The sequence below is a fragment of the Vanacampus margaritifer genome, chromosome 5 (genome assembly GCF_051991255.1).
Source record: "Vanacampus margaritifer isolate UIUO_Vmar chromosome 5, RoL_Vmar_1.0, whole genome shotgun sequence".
Lineage (NCBI taxonomy): Eukaryota > Metazoa > Chordata > Actinopteri > Syngnathiformes > Syngnathidae > Vanacampus > Vanacampus margaritifer.
In genome coordinates, this window is record NC_135436.1 from 19,035,638 (window position 1) to 19,054,698 (window position 19,061).

General features: G+C 38.5%; 2 protein-coding genes across 4 annotated transcripts in view; one reads left to right on the top strand and one right to left on the bottom strand.

Moving 5' to 3' along the window:
* Positions 1–10,229, top strand: part of fli1 (Fli-1 proto-oncogene, ETS transcription factor) — a 32,116-nt gene extending 21,887 nt beyond the window's left edge. For all 3 annotated transcript variants that reach the window (XM_077566899.1, XM_077566900.1, XM_077566901.1), the window contains exons 6-9: positions 5,820–5,879; positions 6,004–6,063; positions 8,166–8,213; positions 8,285–10,229. In XM_077566899.1, coding sequence (XP_077423025.1) covers positions 5,820–5,879; positions 6,004–6,063; positions 8,166–8,213; positions 8,285–8,814 — 698 coding nt within the window. In that variant the 3' untranslated portion in view covers positions 8,815–10,229. The remainder of the gene's footprint in view (positions 1–5,819; positions 5,880–6,003; positions 6,064–8,165; positions 8,214–8,284) is intronic.
* A 4,203-nt stretch (positions 10,230–14,432) lies between these two features.
* On the bottom strand, positions 14,433–18,319 carry LOC144052313 (ATP-sensitive inward rectifier potassium channel 1-like). Its single transcript, XM_077566248.1, has 2 exons — positions 18,223–18,319; positions 14,433–16,478 (listed from the first exon to the last, which is right to left on the bottom strand). Exon 2 carries the CDS (start codon positions 16,458–16,460, stop codon positions 15,339–15,341), a length of 1,122 nt encoding a protein of 373 aa, XP_077422374.1. The 5' UTR covers positions 16,461–16,478; positions 18,223–18,319; the 3' UTR covers positions 14,433–15,338.
* Positions 18,320–19,061: the final 742 nt, after the last annotated feature.

The following is a 19,061-nucleotide window of genomic DNA, read 5'->3' on the forward strand; positions in this document are numbered from 1 at the left end:
ATTTTCATACATGTATTTTCATTTTTCTAGTATTCATATACACATATATTAACTCATTCACTGCCATTGACAGCTATAGATGTCAAAAATTCATTTGAACTATTTCTATTAGTTTAACTTTTTTTTTCGATTTTTGTTAACAAGAGTATGAAAACCTAGATTTTGTTTGTACATTTAGAACACAAAATGACCCAAAAACAAAAACAACTGATTTTTACAGTTAGACTGAATCAACAACAACAAAAATCACAATTGTGATTGTATCACATACTTTATATTAACTCATTCACTGCCATTGACGGCTATAGACGTCAAAAATTCATTTTAACATTAGTTTAACATTTTTTCCCACTTTTGTCAACAAGAGTATGAAAACTTTAAAATTTTAAATTGTATTAGAACACATAAAATTTGTGATGAATCGTGAGTTAACTAGTGAAGTCATGCGATTAATTACGATAAAAAATTTTAATTGCCTGATGCCCCTAACTTTTAATAATCTTTTCTCTAAAAAAAAAAAAAAAAAATATATATATATATATATATATATATATATATATATATATATATATTTTTTTTTTTATTAATCTTTTTTTTATTTTTAAGAAAAGGTTATTAAAAATTAGGGGCGTCAGGTGATTACAATTTTTAACCGTTATTAATCGCATGACTTCACTAGTTAACTCACGATTCATCACAAATTTTATCTGTTCTAATACAGTTTTAAAGTTTTCATACTCTTGTTAACAAAAGTGAGAAAAAATGTTAAACTAATGTTAAAATGAATTTTTGATGTCTATAGCCGTCAATGGCAGTGAATGAGTTAATATAAAGTATGTGACACAATCACAATAGTGATTTTTGTTGTTGTTGATTCAGTCTAACTGTAAAAATCTGTTGTTTTTGTTTTTGGGTCATTTTGTGTTGGCTTCTGTATGCAATTTTGGGATTTGTGATTTGTAACATATTCATATGGTCCAGTTCATGTCAGCACATGAGGAAAGACAGTGGTTGGTATTTGTGGGTGAGCAGCTTCCTCAAATAGTGGCCTGCGAAAAGCTGCTCAACATTTCAGCCCGAACCGAGAAAGAATGAAGTGGAACCTCCAAAGTGAAATCCCTTAAAAGTTTGTGACATAATTTTTTTTTAAAAGTTCCTATCTAACTAGATGACAGTAAGTCTCTACTGAAACACTCATGTTAACTTTATTTTAGTTTTTACTGTACAGTAATTAACTTATTTTTACTATGACAAGAATTTTACTCTACCGCTTATCTCCACAAGGGTCACGGCGGGCATTCTGGAATTGAAGTATATTATACAAAAAAATAGTAATAACAATAAATGAATAAATAAAGAAAGAAAGAATATGTACATGTGTATGTGCCAGCATGTACTAGTTAGCCCAAGGACAACCTGAGTAGACCACGGGTCTCTTCTAAAAATAGATCTCCAATGATGGGACACTGTGACTTACTAAGAATAATTAGGTAAAGAATTTAAAAAAAATTTTTTAAACTTAACATAGTACAAGTTTCTTAAAGGGATACTTGACTTATTGAGCCATTTTCAGCAGTAAAAAGTTAATATTTTATCCAGAATGAATTTGATAACTTCATTATTTTTCATGTGCAATTAATACCTTTAAAAACTAATTATTTACTTGCTGTTGACTGAAGATGACATCACCTGTGCTGAGGAAGTAGGTAACGACCAATCATGGCTCAGTTTGCTGACCAAACCCAGAAAGCAGGTGAGCCATGATTGGTCGTTACCAACTTCCTCAGCACAGGTGATGTCTTCTTCAATCGAAAGAAATGGAAACATTTGTTTTTAAAGGTATTAATTTGCATAACAAAAAATACATAATGCAGTCATTAAATTAATTCTAGACACAATATTAACTTTTTTACTGCTGAAAATGGCTCAATGAGTCAACTATTGCTTTAATGTACCAAATATTTTATATTTGGTTTAAAAATAAAATAGATTATGTTCCAAAAAATGTGATTTTTATATTTCTGCTCAGGGTTATCATACCGTCAGAATCTAATATCTGCTCACGCCTAGCTGTGGTTCTCCCTGAGTTTGGAAAATCAGTGTGTTGTTTGATGTGGTGTTTAATTTGAAATGACTTTGTTTATTTTTCAAATGTTATAAACTAAAAACAACAACAACAATACAGTATATGCAGTGTTATCCTCACTTTATATGTCAAAAGGATTTTGTGGCTCACCTGCTTTTTTTTTTTTTTTTTTTTCCCCCAGCTGTGTTAGATGAAAAAATATGATCTTTGTTGAAATGGTGTTCACACACCATAAAGATGGCTTTAAAAGCAACCAAGATGTGTGATTGCTTGGTGTGCCAGGCTTCTCTCCCTAAAGTGATTCTCATCCTTCTCTCGTCATGTCTTTCCACCTTTCTCGCCCTCTCTGCATGTGTCTAGCACTCGGGCCTTGTTTTGACTAACCGGTCGGGCAGTCAAAAGTCTCCCAGGAGCGTGCACCACACCCCAGACAAGAGTGGAAACTGGCTGGAGTCACAGTCAGAGCAAAGCCTGGAAAAAGTAGGGAGGTGGGAGCTGGCGGGGGGAGGCGATTTCGGGTTGCGCTTTTCGGTTCGACGTCTGCGTGGCTGGCTGGCTCGGCGTTGCCCCCAGACCGTTTGACTGTTTTTTTTGGTATGTTTTACATCTGCTGCTTCTCCTTCTGTGCTTTCGCTCCCCTCTCGCAACCTCTGGCTGCGGTGAACTCCACAAAAACAAGAGTTACAAAAGTGGATTGCGGTGTCACACATTTGGTGGTGTCTCTCTCCACTTCATTTTTTTTTTTTTTTTAGTTTTTTAGTCATTTGTACAGTTCGGCCTTTGCTCACCAGGAAGTTCATTACTATTGTTTTCCTTCAAAAATTCCAAACATTTTGTCCTCTTTTCCAAAATTTGCTTCCCACTGATGATTTTATTTCTTCCCGTCTCAATTCTAGCCACCATCTTCTCTGCATGTACAGTAGATGGAGTAGACCTTGCTGGGTTCCTCTCAAGGTGCTGTCGATGTGTGTTGGTGCTATGGGGGGATGTCAGTGCTGGTGGTTAGAGTGAAGTGAAGAGGTGTGGGGGGGGGGGGGGAGGGGAGAAAAGGCCAGTAAAACAAAGAGAGGTTGTCTACAGGCGAGGTAGGCAGGAAACACAAGTCTCCCAGGACTTGCTGCTCCTCAGCCTGCACCAGATTGAACCTGACAGCCCCTTCAGCCACGGCAGCCTGTTTGTTCTTTGTCCCCTTTTGCTCTTTTTTTCCCTCTCTTTTCATCACTCTAATGACTTTTTGCAAGTTAATATCCATCGCCTTCATGCTTATATCGGCGCTCGCAATTGCCATTTTACTACACTTTGAACATATTGCCCTGGAATGGGCCCTTTGGGGAAATATTTTAGGGTTTTAAATGTTTAATAGGTGGAAAATAATTGATGAGATGAAAAGATTACTCTGCCGCATACATTTTCCCATTTAGATTACTTTTTGAAATAATATATGACATTAATAATCCATTTAAAAAGAAGTTTTTGAACTTGTGAATGAGCCTTTTTTTTCTCCAGAGTTGAGCTATATTTCAAAGAGAAGTTAAAGTTGCATATTCTTTATTACCGTACAGTAGATTATTTTAGATGGGAGAGCATGTTTGTTGAGCTGTCAACATGTTTTTGTCCACAAGAGGGCAATATGGTACAATGGATAAGGGCGCTGATGATGATGAAAATGAGAACGATGATATTTCTGGCGCATGTTATATGATTTGTTAAAATTATTTATTCATGTATTTATTTATTTATTATTTACTGTATTTTTTATTTATTTATTTTCATATTTTATGATTTTATAATATTATATTATATATATTATTAAATTTCAATAATAGATATTTTATTCCACAAGAGCCTCTATTAACAGCATATATCCGCATTAATGTAGCTACATAAAAAAATTTCAAACTTGCCTTGTCATCTTGAGAGCTTTTTTTTTTTTAAAGATTCCGCTTCCACTAATGGGAAAAGGGATTGCCTCTTAACCTTGAAAACAGTGTGTGGATCCCAGTCGCGACCTCTGTCATCACTCTTACACCTCTCCTGCCTTCTGGGAGAAACACAACTGATTTGAATTGGAAATAAAATAAAAATAAAAAAAAAATAAAAAAAAATAGTGTGGCTGCCAAACACTTTCGGATTCTGTGTGTTCTGGCAACTGTTTGAGCTGTGAGTATAATACAAGCCATCAAAGGTGCTGGCCAGGTGCACTATGAGTAGAGCAGGGTGTCTTTGAGACTCAGCCAGGGGATCATCACATCCTCTGTTTTACCTGTTTGTGTCAGAGTGATTGATTGTTACTGGAGGCCCTCCAGATACACAAGCGAATCCACGCAAAAGTGAGCCAGGGTTGGCCGTTTGTCAAAATTTCATGACGGGAGGAAGTGAACGCGCCGCACGTGGAACTGTGAACTTTGGCCGTTAATTTGTCTTTTATTTGTGGCGAGGGGTGTCGCAAGGTGCCCGGTGAACTGTAATCGTTGTCCAACAGTGTGCCACACTCGTCCCTGAGTGCCAAATACAACAAAACTGCTACAGCCAGATATCCTGTCAAGAGCCACTTCAGCCGCGTTCTCAACGATTGATTAATGTGCTGTTGGTACTGGATAAATAATCTGGTACACGGCGATGATAAATTGTCACCACATACAAGGGGGGATAATACATTGTGAATGTTGACAATGGAATCATAATTTGACCAGAGCATCGATTCTCAAAGTGTGGTACAGGTCAGGTATGATTAAAAATTATTAAATTAAATGTTCAAACTGCATCATGTAACAGGGTTTCTAATCCATCAATCTAATCCTTTATTTGTTTTGTTTCTTACTGTTTTCTTAAAAAAATACTGTTTACGTGAATTTAAAAGTATTTTCTTACATTTATGAAAGACGTTTTGCACTTTGAGACAATTCAAAATCTTTTCATTTTATATTTACAATTAATTAATTAGAATGATGGAAATATTTTCATCTCAATTTTGCTGATGTTTAATGTTTGTATAAAGTGATTATAACACAAGTTGCTTTCATTAATTAACTCAATTATTTAACCAGTTACTCCGCAAAATTTTATTTGGAATTTAATATTTGTGGAGTTTTTATCATGTCCTTGACATCTAAGAAGAATTGATGTTCCATAATTAATCAATAGAGGAGGGAAGTGAAGTGAATCGGAAAAAAATCTAAATCAAACAGAAGTGAACTCTTGGGAATTGAAATCGAATAAATTCTGGAAATTAGAATTAATACCCAGCCCTACTTACGATCATATTAAACTTCTTTGGATAAAACTGCTACCTCATTTTTTTGTAAAAACACTTTTATTGCTATTGTATCTTAATGTTGGTCAAGTTGATGGTATTTCGAGAGAAGGCGGCGCTTTTTAACTACTGCACTCGACTTGAGCATTCTAATAACTTTCTAGACTTTCTGGGGGAACCAACAACCTTCATTAAAAAAAACTGCCTTAAGCAAACATTTGTTTTGATGAATACTGCTTACGGGGCCAAGTTCATTTTTTTTGTTCTATGGTTCATTACAATTTTCTTCTTTGGCATGTCATCTTTGGCACCTTTGCAAAGGCGTAGGCACAAACAAAAAGCTGAAATATACAGAAAAAAAAACACAGACAGGGAGGCAAAGAAGCAAATTGCATAGAAAAAGACCTTTTCGTTATTGATATGTTTTAGACATAGCCTTAACGTTGCTCTCTAACTTTTTTTTTTTTTTTTTTTTACTAGATCCTTCGTATGATGCTGTACGGCGAACGGGTTGGTCAAACAACATGCACAGTGCCAAAGGTAAGGACTAAAAGCACTTTACTATTCAGGTTCATGGATGTTAGCCAGTCTGGCACCGTCTCCAAGACATGAAGTCAAAGTGTCACCTGGTTACCTTGATTCAATTTTTTCTCTCCATCTGCAGGCTCACCAGTGGTTGCTCAGAATGTGACCAAGACTGCCGAGCAGCCCAGAGCTCAACCAGGTATCAGCTGTTAATTAACCTTCTTTTTTTGGGGGGTGATCACTGCAGCAAACCCTGTAAATTGGTAGAATGATTTTAAAGTGAGCTAAAACTAAAGACAGTACAATATGTGCAAAAAGCATCACATACCGTACCAAAACTTAGAAAATGCTCACTAACACATGACTTCATATTCAACAGGGATGAGCTGCCATGTCAAAAAAATGAATAAATAAAGGAATGGGTTGTTATCTTTCACTCATGTACATGAAAATAGACAATTGATGAGACCATCTGAACTCTGTTGCTAACTAAAACAGTAGCACCTATCGAGGCACATAAAACATGCAGACTTAAAGTATGCAAGCACTCAGAAAATAGTTGGGTAAAAAATAACCCAAATTGAGTCAAAAAGGGACCAACTCAACTTTTTGGGTTACTCAGTTGACACAAACAGTTGGGTCAAATGAATAACCCACAAAACAACCCCAAAAAATTGTGTTGCTTTGAGAGTTATTACTTTAATTGTACCCAACAGTTCATTTTTGACCCAGTTCAATTAGGTTATTCAATTGATCCACAAAGTTGGGTCAAATGAATAACCCACCAACAACCCAACAAATTGGGTTGACAACCCAACATTTTGGATCAAATAACTGAAAAAGTTGGGTCGGTTAATTTTTGACCAAATTCAATTGGATTAGTCAATTAACCGAAAATGCTGTGTCAAATGAATAAAGCCACAAACCAACACCAAAAATTAGATTGCTTTGAGGGTTATTAATTTAAAAGGAACCCCGACTGTCATGACAAGTTTGCTCTATATTACTTATTTAGTTGTTACTAACATAACCATGAGATTAATTTTTCAAAAATCATTTCCAGTAGAAACTTTATTTGGACGTACACCGCAACGTGGCGGGATCGGGAGAGTCAACCTACCGCACGTGCTCTCGTCATTCACCAAACACATTCAAGGGTTTTGATCGTCCCTTTAGGAACACAACGGAGGCTTACCTTGCATTCTTTATAGCGTTTCACATTGCTCGGCAGAGAGCCTGCTGCCATCTTCGCACTGAATGCGTTGAGACGTAAATAACAATGGTGGTGTACGTCCAAATAAAGTTTCTACAAAATGTATTAAACTGGAAAGGATTTTTGAAAAATGAATCTCATAGTTATGGTGGTAACAATGAAATAAATAATATAGAGCAAACTTGACATTACATTCGGGGTTCCTTTTAATTGTACCCAACTTTTTGGTTTAAACGACTCAGAAAGTTGGGTCGGTTCATTTTTGACCCAGTTCAATTGGGTTATTCAACAAAATAAATAATATAGAGCAAACTTGACATTACATTCGGGGTTCCTTTTAATTGTACCCAACTTTTTTGGTTTAAATAACTCAAAAAGTTGGATCGGTTCATTTTTGACCCAGTTCAATTGGGTTATTCAATGAAATAAATAATATAGAGCAAACTTGACATTACATTCGGGGTTCCTTTTAATTGTACCCAACTTTTTGGTTTAAATGACTCAAAAAGTTGGGTCGGTTCATTTTTGACCCAGTTCAATTGGGTTATTCAACGAAATAAATAATATAGAGCAAACTTGACATTACATTCGGGGTTCCTTTTGATTGTACCCAACTTTTTTGGTTTAAATAACTCAAAAAGTTGGGTCGGTTCATTTTTGACCCAGTTCAATTGGGTTATTCAATTGCCCCACAAAAGTTGGGCCAAATGAATAACCCACAAAACAACCCAAACAAATTGGGTTGCCAACCCAACGTTTTGGATTAAATAACTAAAAAAGTTGGGTCATTCATTTTTGACCCAATTTGGGTTATTTTTGACCCAGTGGTTTTTAGAGTAGTGATACCCCCCCCCCACACACACACACAGATGCTTGGCAAGATGTAATTGTTGAGAGAAAAATTCCATTCTCACAGTGGAATCTGCCTTGGAAGGATATTACCACTCCTCTTAAACGTCCAATATCGGTTGATAATCCGTTTTCCTCCTATGTCAAGTCTTTCACTACTCCAATTACCGCTGTTCTGTGGCAATTAGTGCAGGTCACAGTCATTTTCATGAGCATAACATATGTGCTTTTGTTCACAGATCCTTACCAGATACTTGGTCCCACCAGCAGTCGCCTCGCCAATCCTGGTAAGTATGCTAATTAGCATATCTGTAAAATATTTGAGTGCATCTTTGACTCAAGTTCTTCCGCCCGTCAGGTTCAGGCCAGATCCAACTTTGGCAGTTCCTTTTGGAGCTCCTGTCGGACAGCGCCAACGCCGGCTGCATCACCTGGGAGGGCACCAACGGCGAGTTCAAGATGACGGACCCGGACGAGGTGGCGCGACGCTGGGGCGAGCGCAAGAGCAAACCGAACATGAACTACGACAAACTGAGCCGAGCGCTGCGCTACTACTACGACAAAAACATCATGACCAAAGTGCACGGCAAGCGCTACGCCTACAAGTTCGACTTCCACGGCATCGCCCAGGCGCTGCAGCCGCATCCCACCGAGTCGTCCATGTACAAGTACCCCTCGGACCTTGCCTACGTGCCTTCTTATCACAGTCACCAGCAAAAGGTCAACTTCGTATCCCCCCACCCTCCGTCGATGCCGGTTACCTCCTCCAACTTCTTCGGACCAACTGCTCCATACTGGAGCTCGCCCACTGCCGGCATCTACCCCAACCCCAACGTCCCCCGCCACCCCAACACCCACGTGCCTTCCCATCTGGGTAGCTACTATTAAGCGCCGCTATCTAACCACCCACTAGCCAAGCCCGCCATTGCTGACCTGCACTCCCAATGACGCTGTATCTGAATGAAGGCAATGAAGAGGCAAATCCAAAGAGATTATTTTATATTTGTTAAGAATTTCTAAACAACTGGATGCTACGGTCTAAAATGGAATACTACTTAACCTTTAGAAGACTTGATGTTTTGGACATGTGCCTTTTATCTTCCACATCTTCCTGAAAAGCTGCACCCAGTTCTTCTCCAAAACCAAACCAAAGTCTTAGGACAGAAGAGCAATCTCGTCTGCCTGCTCAGCCCAGACATGGCCCTTTATTTACGGGTCTCAATCTCCATCCTCCTGAGTACATTATAGCCATTATGCTTGAAAGCATCTGCTCTTTCCACCATCTACAACCTTGCCGGGGTTTGTTATTCCCACCACATCGAAGCCTTCATCTTTTTTTTTTTTTCTCCACTGCCTCTGCTCGTCCATCTGTATCATTTTATGTGTGTAGAGAGAGTCTTCTGGAATTTGCTGGAAAAGAAGGAACCCCCCCCCCACACACACACACACACACACACACACACACACATACAAGACACGGACCTTTCTTGGCACTGAATGAAAGTTGGCAACTGGAATATGCCATTCACAATTTAATTTATCCTCCAAACTGGAAGGCAAGAGAGGAGTTCAATAGCGGAGAAGGAAGCGCTGTATGTCTGCTGAACTGTCAGTTGTGCTTGAAATGCTTCGTGCATTGCGTGTGGAGTTGATGACAGGCCATGTGTACAGCTTTGTTGTGCTGAGGAAGCCGAGTCAAGGCCTTAATCCAAGCAATTTTGCAACAAGTCAACCCAGGCCGACACACTCGGCTATTAAAAGTTTACTGCCTCGAAGCCATGTTTTGTCTCTCGACCATGTCAGTATTAATGTGAATGTTGTCCAGTTTGTGTCCTAAAAGAGGATGCGAAAATCAAAAATTGTCAGGTGTTTTCATTTGGTGACAACAAAAGTCAATCATTTTAAGACCTTCTCTTGGTTTAATCATTGTTATAAAGATTGTAAATATAGAAGAAGTGTGTTTTTTAATGTGATCAAATGAGCATTAAACCTCAACAGTCCAGTCACAATTCGACTTCCCCGATGAGAAATCTGACAATTTTTGATTTGTTGAATGACGGCCACTGCATCTCAGTCAGGATCATGTAGGTCGCACTGAGAAAGTGGCTTTCTCAATTCGTCGTGTCAAGTTGCATATTACCAGGGCTGGATCCTAGTTTGAGAGCAGCATGTATGCTTGAATGTTAGTTTCTCACTGATCTAAAGGCCAGATAAACATGCACATGGACTTGCTCTTCATGTCATCGCATCATATCAGAACATTTTCATCTTCAGGTGCACAAGCTGTTATTAGCAAATGCATTCCATGACCAGTAAGGGAAGGGGACACTTGAAAGTTAAATGACTTTGGACTATGTTTATCGGAGAACAAAAGCAATTTAAAATATGACGAGATGAAACAAGGAATTCCTCAGATTCGCAAACGCTGTGCGTTTGTCAGACCTATTTTTTATTATTTTATATGCAACAGTCAACTAGGCATTAAAGCAACTTACTGTATAAATTATGCAGAGTTATTTTCATATGTGACACAGTATTAAAAAGAGACAAGAGAATTAATACGAGTTGACCTCGGTCAAAAAATGCAAAACTTTGAAGTCCATTTCTGCTCAGTAGTTTTTTCAGCAGTTAAGCGTTTTTATATTTGTACATTTGGGCAATACATTTTTAGCTTTTTTTTTTTTTTTGCTTCTTCTTATTGTTATTATTTTGTATGAGATTGTGTAACATCCCAAGTGCCTTTGTGTGCACAAGCTATTTTTAGCCTTCTCCCAAAACACAAGTGACTGCTTGAATCCAATAACAGGGACCTTTTGACTTTGTATGCAACATGTGATTAGGATGGTTCACTTTTGAAGCCAAATAGTCTTAAAATTGGTGGAAATGAAGAAAGTGTATGTAAAGTAATGCAAATAGCATTAACATTCACCAGCTTCCCGCTGAATTAAAAAGGGGAACTTGCAATTTGTAATGCACCCTCAACATTCCTTTTATTTTACAAAATCAATCAAAAGGGATCTATACTACTTCTTATAAGTAATGTATTTTAAATATCATATATATATATATATATATATATATATATATATATATATATATATATATATATATATATATATATATATATATATATATATGTTTATATATATATATATATATATATACGTGTGTGTATATGTGTGTGTATAATTTCACAATTAACCATGACATTATTATTATTATATTGTTATTATATTATTGTTATTATTATTGTTATTATATTGTTATTATTGCTGTCATTCCTGCAATGTATGAAGTCATACCTTTTCAAAAAGGGCTTTTGTATAGGAAAATGTGAGAAATAAATGTTTTTACCTCTCAAGTTTGCTCCTGTTACCTATCAATGGCTCCAGTGTGTTTCCATGGCAACTCAACCACTTTTCATTTTGAGAATAATTGGCCTCAAGTTCGTGAAACTTGTTTTCTTTCTTTCATGAAGCAAGGTGAATATTTAATTAATGATTGGCATTTCATTGTTTTACAAAAACATAAAACCTCATATTGGTAAAGGCCATTTGACTGCACTCTGCGGGCACAACAGCAAATAAACACTATCATTCACCGTGACTGTTATGCAACTTTGTTGTGAGAAGAGATGCCAAATAAATGTTGGGAGGATGCGTGTGTGCGTGTTTTGAATTGTGAGCTTATGCAACATGACAACATGACAGCGCTACCAACCACGTGTACCCTCATCTCGCGCTCAAACTTTCCCAATTTTACAATCACTCCGGAAAGCATTGAAGCATAAATGCTGTTTATCATATAACTCAAATGACAGTAACCATTAGTTCAGTTGCACGTTAAGCCGTTTTTCAATTAACGATAAAAGTGAAAATATCTGAATGTCGAACATAGCTGTTTCACACATATACAGACGCTCCCCAACTTACGAACGAGTTACGTTCCGAGCGATCGTTCCGAGCGATCGTTCGTAAGGTGAATTTGTTCGTAAGTTGCTTCAGTGCTATATTTTGTATTATAATTTATGTTTAAAGAGAATACGTACAGTACTGTACTACGTATGTTAGAGAGAGAGAGCGAGAGACACACACAGTATGTACATGTACGTAATAAGATAAATAAAATGAAGTTTAACTTACTTTTGGAAGATGTACTTGATGCTTAAGGATTTGATGGAGGAGGAGGAGGAAGAGGAGGATTTTATATCATGAGAGTTTCTTCGTCGTCGCTGGAATGGGCTTCAACAGTTACTTCCTCCTCCGTAACTTCAATGTAGGAAGAAGTTGAGGGTCGCGGAGAAGAAGATGAGGGTTGATGAGTATCTTCCTTGGAGGATTTACTAGAAACTGGCCGAAAGAAGCGATCTAACGACGATTGCACAGTTTTCTTATTTTTTCATCATAAATGATGCGGTAGCACTGTATGGCATCATTCAATTGATTTGCAACCTTTGTGCAACGTTCAATATTTGGGTCTTGCTGCTTGAAGAGTGCGATGGCTTTATCTATGAGCGACAGGCGTTTCTTCTTCTTCCTCCTCCTCGACACGTTGCTGAGCCTCCAATGCTGGGTGAGCTCTCACAGCGCCAAGCGTCGGTATTAGCGGCGCAAAGAAGCACTACAGTACTCGGAAAAAGGTGCGCAATAAAAAATCTGACTTACAGCATCTCTTTCCGAACATTTTTTGATATGCGCGCATGCGCGCAGACATGTTCGTATGTACCGTTGTTCGTAACACGAATGTTCGTAAGTAGGGGAGCGTCTGTACTGGAATTTGTAGTATTGAGTGTGATAATAGCCTTCATGAACAGGCACAGCAAGATGCAAACAGCTACAGCCTGTAGAAATCTCTATTCATCCATTCATCCATATATTCTGAGGTCAGGTTGTAGGGGGGCAGCAGCGTTAGCAAGAAAGCCGAGGACAGGAAACCACACTGCTCCTCCATCTTCTCCAGCCTCCAAGAATACGTTTGGGTCTGCAGGTCGGAACGGCATCTTCCCCCACCATCGGAGCCAACTCACCACCAGGTGGCGGTCAGTTGATAGCTGCGCCCCTCTCTTCACCCAAGTGTCCAAAACATGCTGAAAATAACCATCCATTTTCTTAACCGCTCATTCCTCACTAGGGTCACGGGGATGCTGGAGCCCACCCCAGCTGGCTTCGAGCAGTAAGCGGGGTACACCCTGAACTGGTTGCCAACCAATCACAGGGCACACAGAGACGAACAACCATTCACACTCACAATCACACCTAGGGACAATTTTGGTGTTCAATTAACCTGCCATGCATGTTTTTTGGGATGTGGGAGGAAACCGGAATACCCGGAGAAAACCCACGCAAGCACGGGGAGGACATGCAAACTCCACCCAGGAAGGCCGGAGCCCGATGAAAATAACCATATCCTATAAAAATAATTAGATGCATATTGACTGTATATAACAGACAAACATGTGAGGTAATGTTTGCGCTTGTTTTGTTTTTTGCAACAGGGATTTCCAAATTATTTTAAAACACTGCGGCAGGTAGATACTGACAGCGGTAAGTGTGCATTCATGTGATCAGATACTGAGGAAGTAAGGAGAATAAATTCAGATGAACGCAATGATTGCCAAACAGGGGGCACAGGAGTGCGCTGTGGGAAATTGTATTATATCTCACTTAAGTCATTACAAAAGTAATATTTATTGATTATAAATATATCTTTATTTATCTACCTGTATCTTTGACAGTGATGTGTAGTATATGGATTTGTCTGATGTGAAATGGGTCCCTTGGCTGGATTAGAGTATTACTAAACTATAGCAAACTCTTTGACTCTTCTGTTTGTCACAACTTCACTTTGTTTAGATCAAAATCCGTAAAAGGGGTTGCCGCCTGGCAGTATGACGCGTTGAGCTTTTTGATTATGTAAATAGGAGGGGTGTCAGGCGATTACAATTTTTAATTGTAATTAATTGCATGACTTTAATAGTTAACTCACGATTAATTTAATAAATGTCATATATGTTCTAAATGCATCTCTTAGTCATCGATACAGTAATTTCACAATAATTCATAAAATTTAGTTAAAATTAAAAAGATGTACTGTACTGTAAAAAAAAAAAAAAGTGATATTGATTTGTGTTGAGGTTACTTTTCTGCCACCAGATGGCACAATTGCGTTGGTGACAGCTCAGTGCATTTTTCTTTTCATATTAAGAGCTATCTAATCTTTAACATAAAGTAACTTGTGAAATTCTGCAGATTTTTCAAATTATAAAATACAACTTGAACCCAGTCTCCTCAAATATAGGCATTATTATTAAATTTATTACTGCAAAATTTTGACGTGAACGTGTCTGCTGCATTGCGACTGGAATTCCACCCAGTAAAGGCTTTCCAAGTAAGGGGCGGTCATTAATCGCGAGTTAATTTTTATTTTAAATTAACTCAAAATTAACGCACAAATTTTGACACCCCAGTAAATACTCATTTCAAATGGAGAGCAATGAAAGGCAGGCATTGAGTGTAAAAATATTTTTATTTCAGTTCTTTCCCCCCTGAGATAAAAAAAAAAAAAAAACATACAAATATTTGATTGCATTGCACGCAGCCACAATTTAAGTGTTTCAAGAGAACAATGTTCTCCAACTATACCATCACTCAAAAGTTCCACATTAAACCTGTGTGAGTGCCAGTTCCGGAATAGATAAACAAAGGCTAATGTTTCAAGCCCAAGTGTCTTTTTGTGTATGGCAGACAAAACTGGCATGAATTATTAAACAACCGCTACTATTGTTTTCTCATCCATGACCATTGCAAGGCACCCAAAACAAGTTGTTCAAGTAAGATTCATACACAAAATAATACAGTCTTTTGCTATCCTCGGTAAATCTGATGTGCAGGGCCTGAGGTAAATTAGAGCGACTCATCTTCATTCGCAGCCAGAGCTCATTCGAGTACATTTCTCTTGTGGGAGGGGAAGACCTACAGGAAAGTCATCCTTTTCTCTTCTGGTATTTCAAATAAGCCATTTTTTCATGACATGGCAACAGGTTCTTGGATGAGACATTGAGAGGCGTGGCTTTACATACATACATCAATTGTTCACAATCACTTCATTGACTCACACATTTTCCAAACGATAAGGAAGTTATACACACACACTCGCACGCACGCACACACACGCACATACACATATTCACCCACATACAAAAAAATACAAAAAATAAAAAAGGGGAGAGCAATGATGATGACATGTCAAATCGGTAAAATTACCGAATGAACAATGCTGAGCTCTGCAGAAAAAAAAAAAGGAAAAAAAAGGAAGTTATCGTCCAAACAGATTTTGGGATGCTTAAGGGGTTCATCAGTGAGCGGTAAGTAAAAGTCATCTATCTGAGTGTCTTGTTCACCGCCTCTGTGGTCTCACATCTTGGTGATACCCGCAGAGTCATTGATATCGATCACTTCAAAACCCTGGTTATCGAGTCCATCTTTAGAGTGGTGGTGGTGACCTTTGATGTTGTGGAAACAGTAGGCACAGTGTGCAGTGGCCACCGGCACCACCTTGGAAAAGTTGGAGAAATCCACCCTGTATTTACCTTCTTTGCTTTTGGAGATGATTGGCAGGAAATTGTAGCCCCACATGATCTCCTGGGGAATAAAGGAGGTCCGGACTTGACAGGAGGAGCTGGTGGACTCGGCGGTACCGTCCAAGAACACAACCAGCTCAAACTCTTGCTTGTGGAGCGTGTCCACCGCCATCTCAAAGAACGGGCTGGCTTTGGTGATGACGTGGCAAAGTGTGAGCGGACACACAAAGAAAAGGTTGTCCTTTCCAGCGTCCACCATGAAGTCAATGTTCACCTGGTCCATGATGATTGTCTCGCCATCCGCCGTATTGGTGGTCCTCAGCAGTTTGCCGTAGATCTGGCTTCCGATCATGAGGGTCTTGCGAAGGTTGGCCACCCGTATCGACAAGCAGAGCGCGCCGTTCTTTGGGCTGATAACGGCCATGTCACTGAATGAGATGGTCTTTGCTCTCTTTTTAGGTGAGGAAATTTTCGATAAGATGATTCCACACATGAAGCAGTTGATGACGGCGCCGAGGAGAGACTGGATAATGAGAAGGGCCACAGCGCCGGGGCAAACGGGAGTGAGGGCTCGGCCACCGTACCCGATGGTGGTTTGGGTCTCAAGGGAGTACAGGAATGCAGTGGTGAGTCCATCGACATTATCAACACAAGGCATGTGGTCCGCGGGGGGCTCCTGCCATGTCAGATCTCCGTTACTACGGGCAATCCAGTACCAGAGCAGGCCAAAAATGAACCAGCTCAGGGTGAAAGACGCGATGAAGAATAAGAGCACAAAACGCCACCGGATCTCCACGAATGTGGTCCAGTAGTCGGCCAGGAAAGCAAAGTGTTTGCTGTACTTGATGTTTCCATATTCGATGTTGCAATGGCCGTCTTTGGTCACCAGCCTGGTCCTGCGACTCTTTCGCTCAGCCAGGTAACTTTGGAGACGTTTGTTGAAAGGTCCAAACATATTTGACAAGTCCACAACCTTCAGGACAGCAAAAAAAAAATAGATCAACACATAGTTGAGTAGTTTTCGTTGGAAACATGACACAGCTTAATTAGCCCAATAAATCAACCAATAGGAGAACACTTCCGACAACTTCAAGCGGAAAAAGTAACATTAAAAAAATATGTAAACCTTAGCAGAAAACAAACTGTTCAGATAACATTTGAGTTCAGGCACAATTAGCTGACTAAAGCTTCCAAACAACTATGCGCCTATTTTTGCTGAGTCATATGAACACACAAACGTGATCATACACTTGTCGGTGAGCCTTAATTGGTACAAAACAATCTGTACAGTGAATTGACTTTTTGTTTTGTTTTTTCATCCTTCAAAGCTCACGTTTAATATTTTTCATTTGCATCCCTTTTCATGGGCCGTTTGTTAATTAACTGCAATAATTTCTTATCTGCAATTAGATGAACACAACAGTCAGTCGCCTGAGGTTGATAATAGTCATCTCAGTGTTTCACATTATGATTAAAAAAGTTTATAGCTTTTGTTATTATTCTGCAGTCTTAAACTCAGTTGTGGTCTATTGATGCTGAATATTAACCGCTTATTTTGTTCTTCTTAGTCAAATTGAAGGAACAATAATTAGGATTATTAAATAATTACACATAATCTAGAATGTTTAGACGATTGTGTTTTAATGTCTAATTCCGCACAATATCTATTGTTCTAAATTGTTTGCAGTCTGTGCACATCCGTCCTAAATTTAATACAAAGGTGAGTAAAACATAACATAAAAATGTACTTAATAACTTATTAGCAATACAAATTGAATTTAGCAAGTGAGCTACATGACATTTGATGAGGTCATTTAAACGGTTTAATTAAAACCAATTGCTCTTAAAAGATGATCATGGAATTTAGTGAAAATAGGAATGCATTTAAAAATGCCAACTCAAGTCAATTATACAACAGCTTGACAATGGTTTACGCAGAAACGCTAACTTGTTGCTACCCTTCTGTGAAAGACAAATTCACAATGATCACTGAAATAATGTGAACAAACCAAAAATGTCAAATCGCCAATTTTGCTTGTAGAAAATAGAATTTCAGGCTCTGACAGCACATTTTACTCAAGAACGCCTTGATAGTGTTGAGATTCTTATACCGGATGCAGCGCCAGAACATAATAGTGCCTCCTCCAGATAGTAAATAATAAATAAAGGAACTGTGGAAGAGGTTGAAACATGCAGTCCGAGAAAGAAATCCTTCAAACTTTCCAAAAATTTGAAATTTGCTCACAAGGATTGGATCAAAATATCCGTCGACAGGTGCAGAGGTCTCAGTGAAAGTTACAAAAATCTTTTGTTTGCAGTGATTGCCTCAAAAGTTGGGCAAACTTAGTTTGGGCTAGTTTTGACAATAATTCTGCCGGACCATAAAAATGAAGTAATGCCTGATTTTTTTTTCAGTAAAATGTTAGATAGTACTACTTTTGTTAGTTTCGATTTATTTCAGTGACTATAGGGATTTTTCTTTTATCAATCAAATTATAGAATTTGGGGGTTAATTAAATTAAAAATGACATGAGAGGATTCAAGTTAGCCTAAAAATGAATTGTGTAAAATAAAATAAAATATAACATACGTTAAAAAAAAAAGAGTCAGATGCAACTCAAGGTTGTGTGCTTTAAATAATTAAATCACAACTATATCTAACTACAAATTAACATACTATGGCTTGCCATGAATAAGTAATAATGAAGAATTCTCACCTATTTGGATGCAAACTAGCTTGCGGCACATCCAGCTAAGTGTTTTTCTCCAGCTCCACCTCTTTGGTCGTCTTCACAGTTGAACGGCAGAGTTTTATAGGTGTGTCCTCTTATGCCTGCTCTGCCGCACCTGCGTACATTTATACTGTCCTCGCACGGCGGACCGGTCAGGTAGTGTTTACGCCCACAGAAACATCAAGTAAGCCTCCGACCCCGCCTTCAAATGCATAGTTACCCTTCCCCCGGCTCTATGTAACTGTGTTTACCCCACAGACGCCTGGCACCGAGGGCCAAGCTGACCTCAGTCCACTCCCCGTGCAGGTCCTTTCCCTTTCTAGTTTGATATCACTCATTTCTGGATAAAGGCCAAATGAATGTTTAGAATATACAGGGAAACAATTATTTAATTTGGACCCAAATGTGGCTGCAGTCCACCTCTTTTGTTTTCATATTGCCCTTTTGTGGAATTCATACTAAGGTGTATTTCTATATCTACAGTATTTTACAGTAATTATTGATTAGAACTACACTATGCATTACAAGTTTATGTTTCACATGTGATGTGACAAAATGAAATTCATACCGCCACTTCTCGTCAAATGCAAAAAAAAAAAAAAGTTGTTTCCGTCAACTACAGATCAGCACAACGCCTTAACCGCAACCAAAGAGCTGCGCTGTTGTGAAATATGAGGAAGATGGAGCAAAAATAGGTGATAAAGTGGGACAAGAGTTGACAAGAGATACAAAGGGTAGATGCTTCAGATCTTACCTACCTGGTGATATTCGCAATGCTGAAAGGGCAAAAGTTGCAAATTATAGCCAGAGTCATTTTTCAGCAC

Bases quoted from the DNA above. Each gene is read 5' to 3' on its own strand.
- LOC144052313 (XM_077566248.1), bottom strand. From the start codon at position 16,460: ATGTTTGGACCTTTCAACAAACGTCTCCAAAGTTACCTGGCTGAGCGA.